The sequence below is a fragment of the Elgaria multicarinata genome, chromosome 8, assembly GCF_023053635.1.
Source record: "Elgaria multicarinata webbii isolate HBS135686 ecotype San Diego chromosome 8, rElgMul1.1.pri, whole genome shotgun sequence".
Lineage (NCBI taxonomy): Eukaryota > Metazoa > Chordata > Lepidosauria > Squamata > Anguidae > Elgaria > Elgaria multicarinata.
In genome coordinates, this window is record NC_086178.1 from 93994161 (window position 1) to 94014168 (window position 20008).

The 20008-nt window shown below is 39.9% G+C and overlaps 2 protein-coding genes across 9 annotated transcripts in view; one reads left to right on the forward strand and one right to left on the reverse strand.

Moving 5' to 3' along the window:
* The window catches only part of RUFY2 (RUN and FYVE domain containing 2), a 35986-nt gene extending 33998 nt beyond the window's left edge, over positions 1–1988 (forward strand). For all 3 annotated transcript variants that reach the window (XM_063133038.1, XM_063133039.1, XM_063133040.1), the window contains one exon: positions 194–1988. In XM_063133038.1, coding sequence (XP_062989108.1) covers positions 194–337 — 144 coding nt within the window. In that variant the 3' untranslated portion in view covers positions 338–1988. The remainder of the gene's footprint in view (positions 1–193) is intronic.
* A 2739-nt stretch (positions 1989–4727) lies between these two features.
* Positions 4728–19860, reverse strand: HNRNPH3 (heterogeneous nuclear ribonucleoprotein H3). 6 transcript variants are annotated; one of them, XM_063133042.1, is made up of 10 exons: positions 19692–19860; positions 10999–11117; positions 10351–10489; positions 9633–9817; positions 9193–9279; positions 8441–8556; positions 6960–7095; positions 6462–6542; positions 6292–6381; positions 4728–5949 (listed from the first exon to the last, which is right to left on the reverse strand). In XM_063133042.1, exons 2-10 carry the CDS (start codon positions 11111–11113, stop codon positions 5873–5875), a joined length of 1026 nt encoding a protein of 341 aa, XP_062989112.1. In that variant the 5' UTR covers positions 11114–11117; positions 19692–19860; the 3' UTR covers positions 4728–5872. The 6 variants fall into 6 exon arrangements, with proteins under 6 accessions (XP_062989112.1, XP_062989113.1, XP_062989114.1 ...); XM_063133043.1 differs by having other exon boundaries at positions 9678–9817; positions 19692–19859; XM_063133044.1 differs by lacking the exons at positions 10351–10489; positions 10999–11117 and having other exon boundaries at positions 19692–19856.
* Positions 19861–20008: the final 148 nt, after the last annotated feature.

Genomic DNA, 20008 nt, shown 5'->3' on the forward strand with positions numbered 1-20008 from the left:
TAAGTCATGTTTTGTTATATATATTGCAACAAATTATTGCATGTTATTATTATTGTCAAGTGCAAAATGTTGATTTGATTACATTACAGTCAAAAATATCTAGATATATGCATTTAGAGCTAATTAGCCATTGATTAGTTCACAGATTATGTTGATTTGAAAATCACCTGGGGTTTTTTTTGTCTTGATTTAGCATCACTGTAGGAACTGTGGTGAAATTTTCTGTAATGCCTGCTCTGACAATGAACTGCCTTTGCCATCTTCGCCAAAGCCTGTACGAGTCTGTGATTCCTGTCATGCACTGCTCATACAGAGGTGTTCTTCCAATGTGCCATAAGAGTCATCTACAGATTTATAAAATGTCACTTCTCTACAAGGATAAGTATGATAGTGTTGCTATACCTACTCCTGCAACGCTAGTCAATACCTTTGTATTGTCAAAATCATGTAAACACCCATTCCCAAAACCTTTGTTGCATTAATGTTCCTGCAGTGCCAGCATGATGTCATGTTTTGTGAGGTTGTGCTAATGCAGTGACTGATTTGTATCTGCTTGTGCAACACGTTATCATCCATACAGGCAGGAATGTTCCATGTTCGATGCATCTGCCATTTTATCATACAAATGACCATTCCAAGGTTCTTACTTTGGGAATAGGTTGACATGCTTAGAAGTCAGAGAGGAGCTGGGCAGAGCTTCATGGGTGGTGAAGTGAGGTTCATTATCCTGTGCAGTTTTATATCCTTTCTATCCTCCCCATACCCCCCCAAGACTCTCGTCTGTTAGTGCAGCACTTTGTATACGTGTGGTGGCTTAGCTAGAGTAAGAAGGTAGAGGGCTGTGATGCAGGACAACGGTGCTTGCGCTTGATGGGAAGATTCATGATGCTCATCAGTTGGAGCTCTACCTTGGATAGAGGCCTGCCAGGTCTGGGAGATCTCCCAATATAGTTCTCTTCCTGAGAACTCCCTGTCTTACATTATATGCACTGGGATATGGGAGAGAGCCTAGCACAAGGAAGGACAGGTGAGAGGGGTGATAATGGAAAATGTGAAATGTTTCTGTTCTGAGCCTCAGGTGAGAAAACTTGTTAGGAATTTGAGGGATGCCCTGAACTCCTGTCCAGTTGGAATCTAATTCCTCACCACAATATGCAGTAATGTAGCAGTTACAAAATCTTTTAAACAGTACCACAGAAGGGTACTTAAAGGACATTGGCTAACTTGATAGGTGCCTTTTCTTTCTGTACCCATCAAAAGTAGATATCAAACTATTGAGAAACAACTTATACAACCATGTACATCAGAGTTTTGTGTGTATTTCTGTCAGGTTGGAGTGTGTGGAAGTGATGTTTACAGGAAAATTGGGTAATTAAGAGATTTGTATTTCATATAATAGAAGCATTATAGTGTATACAGTAAAACAAATTTCTAAGACCAAATTCTTAAGAATACTTACACAATAGCAAACCCTTGTATTAAATATAATAAAACATGCCAGGGTGCCTTTTTATTTGACTTGTACCATTTTATTTGACGTGTACATCTAACCCAGAAAGAGGAGAAAAAAGTTATTTCCTCTAATTTAATTCATTTTTTATATAATTTGATATTTTGTTTCATTTTCAAGATAGTAACTCTACACAAAATCACAGTAGCTAATGAAATAGTTTTTATGGTTTCTGAAAAGGTGGACTGTGTTGCTGAGCTGCTAAATGACCATTAGTATCCACAGCACCCAAGTACCACAGATTTAAGATCAGCAAAGAGCCCTTTCTTGCTTTAGACTTATGAGAACCATGAGGAATACAAAAGACCTGATGAGTTGTGCATTTAGTTAGGGCTTCTGCACCTTTAATAGTGTGACAAAAGGAAATGTAAGCACATTTGAAAGCAATTCTGATTTCCAGATGACTTACTTTTTATAGTATATTTAAAAGTTGGAACATATGTTCTCACTTGGCTCTCACCCACCCCAAGCACAACACTGTAGCCTCTGGAAAGATAAATACCATGCACTTTATTCTTCTATTGCTGTGGTTTTAAATTTACTTTCAGATAGGATCTAGCCCAATTCTTGTTTGAGAAGTAATTGCCTGCAAATTCTACAGGGGCTTCATTTCCAAGATCACAACTGCAACAATCCATTGTCCTATAACTCTGGTTGGTTGCAGTATTTGTCAAGCAGCGTGGCTAAAGTATAGTAAGGAGAGATTGGTGTCAACAGTGCCTGGTAGTACATGCCAGATTGGATCCTTTTACTTCTGTGCTATCAAAATAACTAGTTCAAAACAAACACTAACAGGCTGTACAACTGTTACCACTTTTTACTGTTTGTGATAATAGTTCATGACAGGCCCAATAAAAGGTATTAAATAGTAGCTTTGCCTGGCATGTTAACCAGTCCTATCTGTAGTTTACTGACATTCTAAACACTTATATTTATTCATCCATCTCCAGCCTACAACCATCACTAACGTGGCAGGTGTGGCATAGTAACTACTTACTGTAAGACTGTAATCTAAATGGAGAGTTTAATGAATTCACCATAACCAGTTCCTCTTCTGCTTCAGGCAATACATTAGTCAACTGGGGTGGGGGTAAGGGTCAGATTACCCCTTTGTAATAGAAATGGTCCTTTGGAATCATTTTTCAACAAAGCTTGATATTCCTGCATCTAGAAATTTTATTGTCTAAGAACAGGCTTTCAGGTTCTATGGTGCATGTGTGCCAAAATTGTAAACTTATTAATGCACATTTGTAATGTTTAACATGCAATTTTTTGTAACTTGAAATACACGTTTGTAATGTTGTTTTTGGGAAATTAAATATTTGACAATTTTCAGCATGCCTTGGAAATACTAAAATGGAGTCAATTATTAATCTTATTGTTACTGTAAGTGCAGTTAGTATACATAGAATGATGCTACTTAAGCTGCAGTATCCTTGAATTAATTCCCTGGTCACCTAGAAACCAACTTGAAACTGCTATCTACCCTGCCTGAATTCTTTTAATCCAGATTTGGTATAACCAGTGTAAGTACTGTCATATATTTATTTATTTGATGGATTCTCAAACAAGTGAAGAATCAACAAAGATTTATAAGGTGGAATTCTATATATAGACTATAAGGAACAAGTCCGTGCTTTGAGAAGCACACCAGCTAACATGTCGACTACATCTGTCCTACTTTTCGATTCACAACTTGTTGCCCTGCTAACCTTTGTAACATTGACAGTCAAAGTAGATGCCTAGAACTTCCCTAATACATTTTATGCCAAGCCCTTGTTTAAGGAAAAGAATGCTACATTCTCAGTACTGTCCCTTAGCTCAAGGTACAAAAATCCATGTGTCTTATTCACATCTAAAATTAAGGGAAAATATACAGCTTTTTCCACATTTTCTCCTTGTCACTCTCTGCTTGCTTTCTAAACTTTTCCATTATTTTTACTCTTTGTACCCAAGCGCTCCTTTCTCCTCTACTTTTCCACTCTATTTTCTTCCATCGTTTTAATTTTGCTCTTTATTCCCTTTTCAGGAGCAGGGCTTAGATCTAGCAGCAAGTTAGCCATAATCCTATGTAGGCTGCTTTCCCCTCAATACTAAGGGATCACACTCCAGCAGCCACTCATGAGGAGGGCTCCTGAGTTAGGGACTAGGATTTCCAGAGGTACTTTTATTTCCCACTAAAGTTCTGCTTTGTTAAAATGGAGGCTGGGAGGGAGGGAGGGACTGACTGGGCAAAGCACACAGACCATGATCCCTAATGTCTACTTTCTCCCCCACCGGCTTTGGCTTCTAGAAAAGCATGAAGGATCAAAAGGTTTTCATACAGGGTACATACATCTAGAGCAGCCTTCCCCAGCCTGGTGCTCTCCAGAAGTTTTAAATGACAACTCCCATCAGCCAGAATGGCCAATGCTTGGGGAAGGCTGCTCTAGTGCAGAGTTGGGAAACTTGTGGCCCTTCAGATGTTTTGGCCTAAAACTCCCATTATCCCTCATAGTTTGCTATGGTGGCTAGGGCTGATGCAAATTGTACGCCAAAACATGTAGATGGCCACAAGTTACCCACCCTTGTTCTAGAGGCTCAGAATATACCACCAAAGTGGATGGCTATGCCAGTAACTCCAGGTGCTGTAGCTCTGTTCAATATAAACCCAGTCTCATTCACAAATGTAGTCCTTGTGTATGACCAGATGTCAAGTTTCTCAGTCCTCAAAGGAGTGGAGCAGGCAGGATGCTCTTTAACTGACTTCTATGGAAGGCTGGGTCAAACTCATATAACTTTTGTCCAGCTAGACGTTGAGGACCCCCTGCCCCCACCCCCTGTCTTTGCCTCTGCCTTCCAGTTAAATTTAGGGTGATGCCAAACTCCAAAGCAAGGTTTGGGAGTAAATAGGCCATTATATCTTTTTTGTAATCTGAATCAGGGATGACGGGCTGTGTTGGTGATGATTTATCAGTACAAGGATAGTACGGAGACCTCAAAGCCCTAACCGCTTTACTCCTAATCTCCCACACAACTGCCGCCAAATATACAGTATACATTGCATGGTAAGTCCAATGTTGTGTTTAGGTACATCACCCCTAAGAAGGTGATTTTGAGTGGTTTTTTAAAGCAACAATTCAACCATTTAAATGCATTAGTTCGCTTCTCAGTTTACATAGCTCTTAGATAAATTGACACAACACATTTCCTAGAATGAAGTCTCTTTTGCTATCTCCCACAATAAGACATTTATTACATACATAACATTACTAGCAAAAACAGGTAACAAACTTTCAATAATTGATCACACTTGACAAATTATTGGAAAAATTTGGAGGACAAGCAGCTGAAATGAATGAAGTTGAGTATTTCGTACTTTTTGTCAATACACAGAGAATGCTTAAGTGTCTAAACAGTATTTCATTCAAACATCTTACATGTTAAATGTACAGATAGAGGACCACATATTTGTGTAATTTAATCATTTGCCAAACTTTCTGTTGGAAGTGTTTGTCTGCCTGGCAGGTCCCTCAACAATCCTTACATAGGAGTCTTTAGCAATAGGAGCAATGTTCCAAAGTCAATTGTATGTTTTATTTCTAAGGAAATTATTACTGACTTTTCAATGGATATTGTTGTCTACTAAAGTAATAATTTGATGCTTCCCTCCCCTATATTGTCAATATATTATACACAATGTATCTGAAAATCTGATTGCCAAAGATACAAGTATGAAGTTTGATACATGGATTTGTACCAATACTTAACATACACTTTAAGGATTAGATTTCTGGCATGCATACAGTTCAGACATCAACCAGCTTTTTTTTAGATAGCAGTTGTGCATTAGGTCATTCCAGAACTTTAAACTCACGGCCTTCATGCCCAGCACAATTTTGAGACATACTGCTATGGGAATTTGTCTTCACTGACAAGCAGTTTATATTAGCTTAACTAAAAGAAACTATGCTATACTTAATTTCAAATTTCAACAAATGTATTATCAACGATGTTTTTCCCCCCATTTTACAGAATGTTGTATCAATGAGAACCTACAGTACAACTGCTTTAATGAATCAAATCTCTTAAACAAACAGAGTTCTGGAATATGCAACATACCTTTAGGAGCAACTAGTATAAAAAGTATCAACATCAGTGGTTTGAATATAAAAAATTTATTTAAAGTCAGAGTATGCAACAAATAAAACCTACAGAAAACAGATTTCCCCATCACAATCTGTTGCTTACCAAATAATGGGAAAACACATTCCTTCAGTCATTATAAAGTTTTCAATACAAAAGAAATTAAGTTTTGTAAGAAAGTCTAGTAGACCAGATACTGTTTCCTTCCAATATGCTTTGTAGTCTCAATGCCACTCTTCAATACATTCCACGCCATCCACCTCCTCCCATGTTGCCTTGCCCGTAGTATCCACCGCTATTTCCACTGCCACGACCTACAAAGTAATAGAGGAGTTTTATTCCTGTAGTCACATTTAATTTAACATTTATTACAAAATCTAATATTACTATGGCTGGCTATCATGCTAGCAAGCACTTCTGATGTTGCACAAGAATTGGCTTCCTCTAGTGCAAGTAGCACTAGCGGCCAGACACTGTTGGATCTTTCTCCATATCATCAGATCATTAATAATTAAGCATGCCACCTTTCTATATGACTTCTATGCAAGTTAACTACACAATATTCTCTATTAACGATTATAAATGGGTACTTTAGCATTGAAAAAACGAGACAAAAAATGCAAAATAGTTTGGCTACCCATTTAATAAAGACTTACCATAGCCACCCAAACCATCAGGAGTACCATATCCTCCACTGTAACTGCTGCCCATTCCCATTCTTCCAACAGAACCATAACCACCTTGATCTGGAAAACAGTGTTCACTATTAGCCTCTAGAGATCCTGTGTATATTTAATTTTAATTAAAAGTATGAAATCAAGCATACCCATGCCATCTCTGCCATAACCTCCCATTCCAGAACCACCTCCAGCAGTTGAATTCAGAAACAGCTCAATGTATCGATGCTCTTTAAAATAAAAATAATACAGCACATCAATAAATGGAAAACTAATTGACACAGGTTCATAATTATCTACATGAAACCAGGGAATAATTTACAAAAGGTCAAAGATATCCTTTGCACTTAGCACACTGGATAGAGAATCAAATGAAATTTATAACTTCTTTCCTTATAAATAGATACTCTACAAATAGTTGACAGAACAACAAGTCTGGCTGTGTAAACAAACCTTCAAAAACACTAGTATATTGGGTTCTCTCTCCATTTATATTCTGTTAGTGTATTACGTAATACTGCGTACCTTCTAGATTTTTTTTGAAAATCAGTTATCAAGTGGAGATGAAAATATTAACAACCCTTTTCTCATGTTACTTCTAAGACATACAAACATCTTTTAATTGCTCTGATTTTGCTGTAACTTACGCATATGATTTTTATCTTTAGACATAGCAGCCACTGCATCTTCGTGTGTCACAAATTCTACATCAGCTTCTCCTGTTGCTCTTCCATCTGCTCCAATGTCAATATGAACTCTTATAGGAGTCAGTGGTGAGAAAAACTAGAAGTGAGGAATATTAAGTTAATGCTGGCAGGGACATTCCTCAAATGTAAACTACAGTATTTTAAGCACATCATGTTCACTTTACACATTTTATTAGCTAGGCATAAGAAACATCACACTCCAGTCATGCAGATGTATTTACTCTAATGATGCAATACTTCAGACTGGACTTGTTTGTTCTGAGCTACGATCATGGAAAAAAACTGGCTGGCAAAGTATTTACTAGAACACACACAAATTAGTTTACTAGCTTTTCCAAGCTGCACAGCCACTGAATTAGTAGCCCTTAAGCACTTACTCTCTTGCTAGTCTTTTATATACAAAATAATGCACAATCCCATGCATTTCTACCCAGAAATGTCATTAAGTTCAATGGGACTTCCTGTCAGTTAAGTGTGCAAAGGATTGCATCCTTGGGGGGGGGGGGGAGAGCATTTTTCTACTGCAAGTCACACAGTGATTTAAGAATAGATCCGGATTTATGTTATCAGCTTTACTTCATTTGAGAATTTCATGAGATAAGAGTACTGGTAAAGTAAATCAGCACAGAAGATCACAAAATCACATCAATAACCAAGAAAAGTTTTCCCTGTTACAGAGAGCTGCAGCTGCTATAATTTCTATATGAAACTCAAGAATACCAACACTCATTTCAGCTTAATTGATATAGGTCACATTGCTGGTTAAAAGAAACTCGTTGAGCAATAAATGGTGATGACAACTAAAATGAAGCCTCCCATTTGCTTCTTTGAAAAAAATGCCAACATCAGGAAGAACTTTCTAAAAGTTCTTCAACAGTCAGGCAATGGAACCAACTGCCATGGGAAGTGATTGGCTCTCCATTGCTGGATGTATTCAAGCAAAGACTGGGCAGCTATCTGTCAGAGATGCTTAAAACTGGACTCCTGCTCTGACCACGGGGTTGGACTCAATGGCCTAAGTAGCCCCTTCCAACTCTATGATTCCACCAGGGTTCTAATTTCAGTAATATCATAATATTTTAAGGATCTTCTCTAAGTTAGTATAACACTCCATTTACTGGTGCAACAGCAAACAATCAGAAAAAATGGAACAGATTTTTTTACTACTCTTTATTTAAATTTACTAGTGTTCCAACACAAGTTATTAAGTTCATGTACTTTCAAATGCCAACAGCCTTTCAAATAATAACCCGAGGCAGCCAACTTGTGTAAGTAACACAGACAACACATGTTTAATAACTTAATTAAATGTTCATGCTGTCTTCTAGCAAAGTATCAAGGAAAATGGTTAATCTAGAAGTGTTTAGGATGTTACAGCAACTGCATTTGATTCAATTTAAATGTTTTTCTGCAACACTTACATTGGCAATGTCATTTTCTGTTGCTCGGAATGGCAATCCTCTCATGTGAACGAAATGACCACCATGAAAACCTGAACTTGCATCTCCTGCTCCGCCATAGCCATGGCCTCCCATTCCTAAAAACAAAGTATGTCCATAAATGCAGGATTTACTGAAGCTGAGGATGTGCACTCCCAATGTACATTTACTCATCTCAAAACTAGAAGTGGACTAGAGTGTTTAACACTAGAAAAATCTAGTAATATTTTGGTTCCTTCCATGCTAAATAATATTTCTTCCATGTCATTGTTTAGAGCGAATTACATAGAAAAGCAGTTTCCCACCTATTCACATTTCACATACTGTGACTGGCAACTCTAAAGCAATATACACCATTCTCTGCAACTTACTTGAATGTAATCAGAACATTGAAGAATTCAAAGAAACCCATCTCATCTCTAATTGAGAGGTTGGCAGAAGATCTCCAGATGTTTTAGACTTCAACGCTCAGCGTTTCTAACCACTGCCCATGCAGAGGCTGGTAGGGGATTAAGTAAGCTAAAGTCCAGAGCATCTGGAGATCGACTTCTGCCCACCCCTGCTCTAAATAACCTAGTTTTAGTTGCCCCTTTTGTTAGAATCTTAAGTTTTTGTTCACATATATCTTCAAATAATATGAGAACAATAAGAAAGAAGTCCTCTTTTCTTTGCCTTGGGAGCCAGTGTGAGACAGCCTGATGGCTGAAAAATACTGTAAAGCTTTTTGATCTTACCTCTCCCATCCCGCATTCTGTCATCATAGCCATCATTTCCATAGCCATAATTGTTATAGCCACCATAGTCATCAAAGCCACCATATCCTGTGAGATTTAAGAAGTGGGCATACCATTAAATGGTCTTTAGAAGTAAGTATCAGATGTTTACACTGTGTATATAATCTAGGTTTCTTGACATCAACTATAAAGACAAATTTCTATATATAAACGTGGTCAGGCTCAAAGACATGCAAACCAAGTTTCATCCACATTCAAAATCTCATTTCAGAGGCCTCTCCATACCTTTTCAATCTTTAGTCACACGGCTGGTAAAAAAATTGATAGGTATCCAGATTTCAGACTTGGTATGTTTTATAATTACTGTCATTTCTGTATTTCTTGACAAAACGTCAGGAACGTGAAAATGACATTAGCCTGTGGTCATTAGATACACATACCACCGTCATATCCACCACCTCCTCGACGCATTCTGTCATACATACTTCCACGCCCAGCTCCATAATAACCCCCTCTTCCTCCCATTGGTCTATCATATGGTCCAGGTCGCTGTCCCATCATTCTTCGTGGTGGGTCATAAAATCCTCGGATTTCACTCTTACTACTTTTGAAGATCTCAATATATCTGAGTAAAAAAAGATTTACAATGTACAAGTGTAAGAATACTTATATGTGATGTTTGAAAAAAGTAACAACAACAAATTGCACAAATGCTCTGAATTCTATATCTAGGTTCAGTATTCAATAGAAGTGTACACTGTTTTTCCAAGTGTCACTTAAAATTTTAGGAATTTTAAATGCAAAAGCAAGCATTTCTGTGATTAATTTTTACTGACTAAAAATTCTAACTGCACATTAAATACAACAAATCTCTGAACCACACTCCCCCCTACCCCAGTAAAAAAATGCTTTGAAAAATGTCTGGCTATCACAGAACACCCTCCATAAAAATGGCAACAGCCCAGTTTTAGCAAACTACATAGTATAACCATTCCCCCCCTCCCACCAAATCTACTATACTTCCCAATTACTTAGGGTGATAAGTTTTTTTTTAAAGAAATAGCCAGTTAATTTATGCTCCCCAACCCCCCCAAAAGCAATACTGACCCCCAACCCCCCAAAAAAGATTTAACACCATCCCAAACTCTCCATCCCCACCTGTGCCCTATTCTTTCCTTGTGTTTCCCCAGAGCTTTTTCTGCTATCTCCTTTGAAGCAAACTGCACGAAGGCCTCCCCTGTGCTTCTCCCCTGGTAGTCCAGCGTCAATGTTATCCCATTTGGCACGATTTCCAACCCTTTAACCCAAGGACAAATAACCCCATCAAGGGGAAGAGTGTTAAAGTCTGAAACATTCCCATCTGTAGAAAATACTTAAAGCAAATCTACACAAATGCAAGAAAATAACTTAACTTCCCCCCGACCTAACCCAAATACACACACTAAAGATCTTTCATTAAACTTTATGGGTTTAGACATTCTATTACTGTCTCTTTGTTCAGACTACACAGCAACAGCTACATCACAAAGGCCCATCTATATTGCATGATCTAATAACTACATACTCCAAATTCTGATTCCTAACAAGCTAACTAAACGTGTAAATTTTATATCCTATACTGCCAATGCAATCTCTTAACTGTTTAATAGTATTTTAATACAGAATACCAAAATTAGCAATCTAAATTTTAAAGACTGATTCCCCCCTCCCTTCCCAGAAATAGCTAATAAAAATTAAACTATTTCAAAAATCGATCTTGCAGACATAGAAACACTGAAAGTCACTTGACATTAACACTAGAGCTACCTTGAAAGAACTGAACGATCTCCTCCTTGCTGCAGCCAAATGGCAGACCACGCAATCGTACTGTTCCATCACTAGATGAATCATTTGGACCATTATGTTTCCCAGCCCAGTCCATTTTGCTGTTTAAAATCAAACACCATAAAAAACATAAACAGCAAATTTAGCATATGAGAATCATGATTCACCCCCACCCCTTCCTAAGCAGGATTGTATATATTAGTAGTATCTTGAAACATTTTTTTAAAAAACGCAACAGCTGCTCAGACATTGCTTAAAGCATAATGCTCTGATAATTTACAACTGCCATTGTCTTGAGCCAGGACAACTAGCATGACCTGTTCATGCCGCCTGCCATATAGCTACCCACTAGACCTCTGGTCCTCAACTGAGATGCATCTATCAATGAAGACAAATTCTACTGCTTGAGAAAGTACTAATGCCTCCCCAACTCCTCTTACATTAGCCCAGCCATGCACTGGCTCATTCAGTACATATACCCAATCATTGCAATGGGTGCTGCTGTTTTAATTCATAGTGCTGCAGGCTGGTAAAGCCACTATTTTCTAAAAATGCATACGAACCACACTTCTCTCTCCTCTGTCAACATGCAAGCCACATACATGTTTTGCTCCAATGCCAGCTACAGGAGCCAAGACAAGATTCCTGTAGAGAACCACAGGACTGGGGCTCTCACAACTTAGAAAGGCAGTGGCTGGAAAGCAAGAGACCAGGGTATAGAGTCAGGGACTGATAGGCACAGGATAACATTGAGCAAACTGGGGAAGGACAGCAGCAGTGCACACAAGGCTGTATTTCAACAGCAAGATAGAGTGACAGCAAAAATAGAAAGAGGCAAGCCAAATGTTTTATTTTTATTTTTAACTGAAATTGAAAGTTGCCATGCAGACATTTTTAAGTGAAAAAGTATTATGAGAAAATTGAGTGCAAGTTAATTGGGGAGGAGTTAGGAGCCATGTGCGTTTACATTTAAAGAAACTCTGGAAGGTCAGCAGCTCTATAGTTGGGTTCACACACATGTCAACATAGCCATCCATAATAGCACATAGTGGTAACCTCCTATTGTAATATACTTGATTTGTTATATCCAGAAGCCTGAGCCTATTTAGACTCAACTTGGAGAGGCATTCTATGAGAATCCCAAACTCTCCAAAAGTTAAGTAGTTCAATTCACTAAGAAATTTAAGTCCTTGTCACCAATTTTATTTAGTAGTTGTCAGTTGGTGGGGGAGAACAGTTTACTTTGGGATGAAGCTCTATGTACTGCTATAGGCAGGAATACATTTTTTAAAACAGGAACAGGATGTGATAGATTCTCCCCACTTCTGCCCAGAATAGGCCCTGCCTAATAGCAGGGCTTTTACAGGGCTCTCGTCTTGTATTAGAATCCTGTCAGCATACCAACCCAACCACCTGTCTCCCCTTACTCAGAGGACTAGGGGCACTGAGAGGAAGTTTAGGAAGAAAACTTACCAAAAAGAGGAAAAAGGACACTATTGGACCTGCTATGTTTCCCACATAGATAGCTTCAGATCACATGCAAGAAACCCCTTCTTCAGAGCTGAAGCAGAGGGGGCTAAAGAGCACACCATAATTTCCAGCTCAGGGTCTCATGCGTTCATGTGAGAAACCTTCTCCGCCATAGCTGGGGAGACAGTCAAACAACAGGCAGCAGAGCAGAAGATTCAACAAAGGTGAATTAAGAAGATGCAAAAGCAGCAAATAAATGACAAGCACCACTGCAGGAGCTCTTCTAGTACCTATATAACTTCCACAATTCCCCTGCCCCAAGACTAAGGGATAGGGCAGGCCCTGCAGATGGCCAGTTAAGTCCTGGTCCTGGGCACTTCTAATTCACCCCCACTCCCAACATCACCTTCTGGGAACAGGAGATAATCTGTTCAGAGAGGGTCTAAGCAAAACCCTACACTGTCACCCTAGCTTGGGGCAACAAATAGCCTGCTTATAAACCTCCCCAGGAGCTACCTAAATCCAAGGCTTCACAAACATTTGAAAAAGAGAAGAATCAGTCATCAGGTGGAGAGGATAATGTTTCAACTGAGTCTAGGCAAGAACGCTTGTTTAAATTGAACGTTTCCCTATGTCCTTTAGCAAGAGCATCCAAACCCCTTCAATGGGAGGAACCAGAAGAAAAGCCTCAAACTATAAATCATGTGTACCCATGGCAAGAGACAGGTATGGCAATACCCTTTCCACAATCTTTTGAGACCAAATAACGAGAAAGGAATGGAACCAGCCCAGCGAGGAACAATTTACCAGACCTAAGAGAGCAGGTAGACAAGAGTTAGTCCAACAATGTGTCTGCTTTGTCCATCCCACTTTGTGTTCTCTTGTGGAGCCATCTTACAGGCAAGCAAACTGGCAGTTCTGTCCCACCAGCTAACACGTCTATTTATGATGGATGCCACAAATTTCCCTTTACAACGACCTTGACCCTCTGCAATTATCTTGCTGATCCAGGTCTTTCTATGTTAACTTTTGTTAACATTAACAATGGAGCTGTTCAGATGACCTGACATGGCACCTGCAGAGACCATCCTAAATACTCAACCCCTGACTGTGAAACATATCATGCAAATTTGGCTAGTGGGAGTTATGCAAGGGTTAAACAAACTTGCTGCCCCTAAAGCAGGCCATCGATTATACAAGGTTTGTTTAACCCTCGCATAACCCGTTAGATAAGTTTGAATGACATGACAACCCATGATAAGAGGTTGAACATTCAGGATGGTGCCTTAAATAAGCCAGAACAAGCCATGGCAAGTCTGACCTAGCCACTAACTAGGTAAAAATATGTTTAGAGACCTAGTGCAGACCAAGGATAAAAAAGATTTTCTGCTTGCAACCCAACTAGGGAATACCCCATACACTCTACTTTCATCCCTTGTTTTGTACCCAAGTTCTTTACACCAATCTTACTTCAGAAAAGAAAGGTCCAAACTTTGCTCTTAGGAAATTACTTCTGGAAGTATAAGGTCATTGTGCACTGTCCGATATGGAAAACACCATGACAAAGAGGTGTTTGTGTGTGAGAGAAACTACGTAAGTAAAATTATACCCCCCCACCCCCACACTAAGTACCCATGGTGGAACCATATCTCCCAACACCCCCACATGGATGTGGCTCCTCCATTGGATGGCGCCTGTACATGAAAGCAGAATATTTTCAAGGCTCTCAGAACACTGAAGAAGGCTGACTGAGCTGTCAAATGGAGTATGCTAAGTGGAGTGGTACTTGGATTGGGCAGTTTTCCAGGCAGATTATGGACACAGAATTAATTCTGAACTTCTTCGCCATCTCAACTGAACCAGAAGGCCAACAGATTATTCACCAGTTCCTTTGCACAGTAGAAGACACAAATGCTCTTGCTGCAGGGTAGATGTTATATACATTCCCTCTCCCCACACCTTTTCTCTCATTTCCTTGAGAATCAAAAAACTCAGCAAGGAAAGAAGAGGTTTAATAGCCCCATACTAGTTGGATCGCTGGTTAAATCTATCAACTGGAGAACCATCGCATTTTCCACTAGACACATTTTTCACAGCCTGATATTCTACCACAAACCAATATGGTTCCAGTTAGCAATGAAGAAGATTCCCCAATTTAGAAGATTCCCCAATATTCCCCAATTTAGCTATTCTAAGGAGATCCTATTTAACTTAAAATGTGTAGGTTAAATGAACTGTTACAGGCTCTTATGGGACCATCATCTGAACCCACAGCATTAAAGGAGCTTTTGCTTAAGACTGTATTCCTAGTGGCAACCTTTAAAAGTTTCAGAAAGAGCATCCCAGGTAACAAAATATATGTCACCTTTCGTCAGGCCAAGAGGACCCTAGGTTTTTCACATGGCCCGGATTGGACAGATGAAGGCCCTCTTTATTTCCTTTAAAGAATCCTACATGGGGAATGAGTTATCTAAGTACACTTTAGCAAGATGACTGACATTGTATTATAGAGATGTGTGCAACAAAAGGACTAAATCTCAACCCCCCCCAATATTTATATTTCCACCTTTGGTAGGAAGGTGCTGCAAAATCTTCCAGAGCAATATAACTTTCCTGCCTGGGATATATACCCTTTATCACCAACTGATAAAAGAAAAATTAAAATCACTGTGAAGTTTCATTCAGATAGTAGAACACTTTACCCTGCCCAAGACAAGGGGGTAGGAATAGTCTTTTTTTATTTACAATGTTATTTACTTGGCCGTTTAGTCACAAGGGATCCACAAGGCAGCTAACAATTATATTAAAACAATACAAGAAAAGGTAAACACATTTCTTAAAATAAATACAGAAGAACAGTGTCAAGAGCAACATAAAGGGGAGGACATCTCTCAGGCCAAGAAGTCCCTCTTTTCTTTTTGTCTTGTCTTGTTGTCTTTGGGATTGACAACACTGATATTGTATTTAATCAGTGATGCAGTGTGGAATTTTCCACTATTAGAAATACATTGTTTCATAAAATTAATTAGAAACATAATGAACAAAATAGAAATCAAATTGAGTAACTGGAATGGATATACTAGACAAATCTAAATTCAAAACTGTAACTTTTCAAATGTCCAGGCATGTTAAATTAGTACAACGTTTTTCAGTGCCTTCATCTTTCCCCCATGTCTTAAAATATTTATAATTATTCCAATATAAAAAATTTATTTGTAAAAAGTTTTTATTTATTTGAATAGAACTTTAAGCAGTGCACTCCTGTACATGTCTACTCTGAAGTTAGTTCAATGGGAGTTACTCCCAGGTAAGTATGCATAGCAGGCATGGGGAATGTGTGGCACTCAAGATGTTGCTGGACTTCAACTCCCATCAGCTTTAGCCAGCATAGCCAACACTGAGGGATGTTAACTTGTGCTGGAGCTGCTCACACAACAGTCCACTGAGGACTGTGGTGTGCGGCCATCTTTTTGAATATGCAACCCCCGCTCAGGGTTTGTTGTGTGGCAAGTGTATTTTATGTGTGTGTTATAATACTCGTATAACCCATAGTTGTTTACCTTCGCATAACCCATGGTTGCCAGATTTGCACAACACAACAATCCCCAAGTTGGATTGCATATCCAATTTGGTGCCCTCAGGCACCGTGGCACATCATGAATTAAATAGCCCATGACAAGATTTTATCTGAATCCGGTCACTATGTGCAACAGGATTAACTCCCATATAAACATGTATAGTATTGCAGCCTTCGTTGATAGAGCTCCAAACCTATGGGTATGCCTCTCTTGGCAAATAAGTGACTTCTTTCTAAACTTCTTGTTTGAAAAAGAGAAGGATAAGCTACATCCTGAATTTGCTCTTCAACTACCACAAAGTATAAAACTTCACGGTAAATCCAAATTTTTCTTTTTCTCAAACTGATGTCTGGCAGCTTAATCTTAAACAACCACTTCAGTTATTGCATCCTAATTTTGTTAGGAAAATCCCACTGTAATCTACAGCCTGAACTACTAACTTTAAATTAACCTGCACACAGAATTGCACCCATTTCCTTTGATCTTGCAGATTAAGAAGTGAAGAACTTCTCCAGAAAAACTTCAAGAACTGGATGCAGTAGACAGGCAATACCAGATCTTACATGCAAGCAGTGATGAGTGGAATTTTTTTCAGTGCTTTCTTTTTCTGTGGATCACCCTTCCCCCTATGTCAGTTGCAAATGCAGTATTATGCAAGTTTGATAGTTTCAAGGTTGCAGATGACTGGTTGTCAACAGATTATGCACAGTTCTTTGGGTTGTTAAATTTGTTAGTTTGTCAACTTTTCAGTATCTTTTCTTTAAATTTAAACAACGTAAGGGATGAACATGCTAATTACCTTTTAATGTTTACAAGTATTCCAATAAAATATCTACATAACCTAAGTGTGCTTTATTTCCCCCCCTCTCAAATATTTCAGGTCAAATACTTATGGTGTATTAGAACAAAAAATTAACATGGGTCCCTTATTGTTTTTTAGCTCCGTTGTTTACTTAATACAAGTAAAATAAACGTGATAAATTAATTCACTCTCTAGGGCATCAGACTACCACTCCCCAATTTAATGTTTTCGGAAAACCAACATCACTACTTACAGGACTAGGGTGGAATGGAGACACTAGCAAGCACTTCTCTCTCAGGACCTTTATTCTACTGGAGCCTGCAACTCCCCACCAAAGGTCTCCGGAAAAAAATCAGCACCCTAGCCAATGGCAACAAGCTCGCTAAAGAAACAATTATTTGTACCACTTCATATTGCTTAACTCTGATATGGTCTTCGGACTAATTCAATAAACTCTATTTTTTAAAAAAAGTTTAACTTTGACTGCAACCAGTCAAGGCCAAAACTAAAATTGTTTCATTCTATAGAGAATTGTTGCCATTTCCTCTCCATGTTCATTTTTGGCAACACACTACAGTGGTATACAAAAAGGATATTACATAGCGTTTTCCCTGCATACACAGAAATATGACTATATGTACAGGACGGGGTAGAATGAGATATTTCCAAACGATCCAACACAGTAGCATATAAGATAATACCTCTTATGGAAGAACGTTTTATATTTTGAATTTTGGATAGCCCTTCAGGCAAAACCAAAAATTAAAGCACTATCTTTTTGTTTGAAGATCCCTGAATAGTGTAAGCAACAGTAAGGTAATACATTATTCATTCAAGTAAATTAAGAAAGCAATCCTATGGCCCCTAGACTATAGTTCGGATTCCTGGATCTGAGGTCAGAGTCAGCGCTCTGACCCGGGAGTCCAAGCTTACCCTTGCTCCCGCTGCCAGCATGGAGAGAACTGTGTTGGCTGCCTCTAGGAAGCTGCACAGGTGATCTCAGAGAGGAGGGAAAGGGCAGAGAGGAGAGGTGACTGGAGAGGCAGGGATAAGAGCTATCCCTGGCCCTCCCCACCCGCCTTCCCTCTCCCTCCACAGAGCCCTAGCTAGAAAGGCAAAAAGCCCATCTAACAATAATTCAGAGCGGCAGAACCACAGAGGACAAGATCACCATCGCATCTTCCCGCTCTGCATAGGATGCCTGACAGCATCTGTTTTCGAAGATTGACAGGCATCCAGATAAGATTGCACCTTAAGTCCCACTTGATACCTAAGAACAGAGCAGAAAGCACAATCCTATACATGTTTACTCTGAATTAAGTCCCACTCTGTTCAATGGGGCTTACTCTTAGATAAGTGTACAGAGAACTGTAGTCCAAGTTACCTAGTGGCATACTTGGTAAGTTTACCTTTCATTGAAGTGACGCTGTACACACAGTATTATATTCATTACTTCGAAAAAAATATTTCATTACCTTAGAACTATATTATATAACTAGATGAGAATACATTCATTTTTGTTAACCAAGTAAACCATAAAATGCCAATATGTTTCCTGGGATGATAGTACAATCCTATAACTCCATGAAGACAGAAGTATGATTTCCTGGCTTTAGTCTTGCAATTTCTTGAACATGCTCACAATTTGTCGTGGTTGAAGTAGCTGTCTACATATTTCAAGTGGCATGCACAGTGATTACCAACTCTGTTCTTTTCCTTTTCTCAAAAGTGGATTATCTGTAGCAATGACCTTGTCAAATGGGCCATTAACAATCAGCATCAGGGCCTTATAGCTGATTAAGAGATACAAAGGTAAGACCAGACCAATCTGCTGTTGGTAAGCATGCAAGCTCTCCTTATACCTAACGGCCACCCTGTACTTATTTTTAATCTTAATCGCAACTAATGCTTATATCATTGTTACTACTACTGATTATCCTTTGCTGCAACTTTTCACAAGTAATATTCTGGGCTTTATTTTAAGATGAGTACTGGAAGGAATTTACCCATTTCGCAGTCCTAAACTATGCATATTTTGTCAGTAGTAATTCCTACTGAATTCAAGAAGACTTACTCCGAAGTAATTGAGCACAAGATCTCTATTATCACGCCGTTAAGGACACGCCGGGAAAAATACACAGGCTTAAAACAGGCTCCCCAAACACCAACGATGCTTAAAACACTCGAGAATAACACTACGCTCAAACCTCCAAAGAGCACGCAGAGAAATTCCCATCACGCAGGCGCAGAAGCCGGGGGGGGGGTAAGGGGGCGTGACAGATCAGAGAATGTCTGCGCTCAGAAGGCGGGGATGGGGGGGGAGTGAGGGGGGGAAACTCCGTCGGCAAACGTAAGCCAGGCCGAGATACAATGGAGGAAGCGGCGCACGCGCCGCCTCTTCTTTTGTCAAGCCCAGGAGACGTGGTTTGTGTGTCTGTTTTCCCTTCCCTCCCGGCCTGCCCTACTGTTCCGGCAGCGGTGGCCGTTAGAGAACTGAGCCACCATTTTATACTATGTAGGCTGAAGGGCACCGCGCCTCAGAGATACCTCCGTTCAACCCCGGCGCGGCGCCTACTCTTCCCCTCTCCTATTACCGCTATACCGCTACATTAAAAATGGCGGGCGAGGAGAATAGAAGCCTCTCGCGCGCTCAGAGGCCCCCGCGGCTTAGCCCTTTCCGCTCCCCCCCCCATTTCTCCCGCCACCTGCCCAAGGCGCCCGCTAATTTCTCTGGAACCGAGAAGGCAGGTCCGCCCACCTCGCCTCATACTTTCCCGGCGAATCGGCGGCGGGGCTGCCCGGCCTCTTCCCGCCACCCCACTCACCGGCAACACCTCACCCACTTCCCCAGTCGATCGGCGCAAACGGCAGCGCTGAACTTCCCCCACAAAGAGCAAGGAAGCGTTTAACGGGCGGCGAACTAACAAGCTACGCAGCTGAGGCAGACAGGATGGCGTCGCAGGCACGCGTCTCGCGATGACACGGCCCCCACTGACGGGAATTTCGCTCACGTCTCCTAGGTGCAGTGTACGACGCATGCGCCGCTGGCGAGCGAATGAGGAAAAGGGGACGCGCCGCGGAAAAGCCGTTGAAGGCGAGCAAGATGGCGGGGCGCACGCGCGAACCGTTTAAATGGCGCATG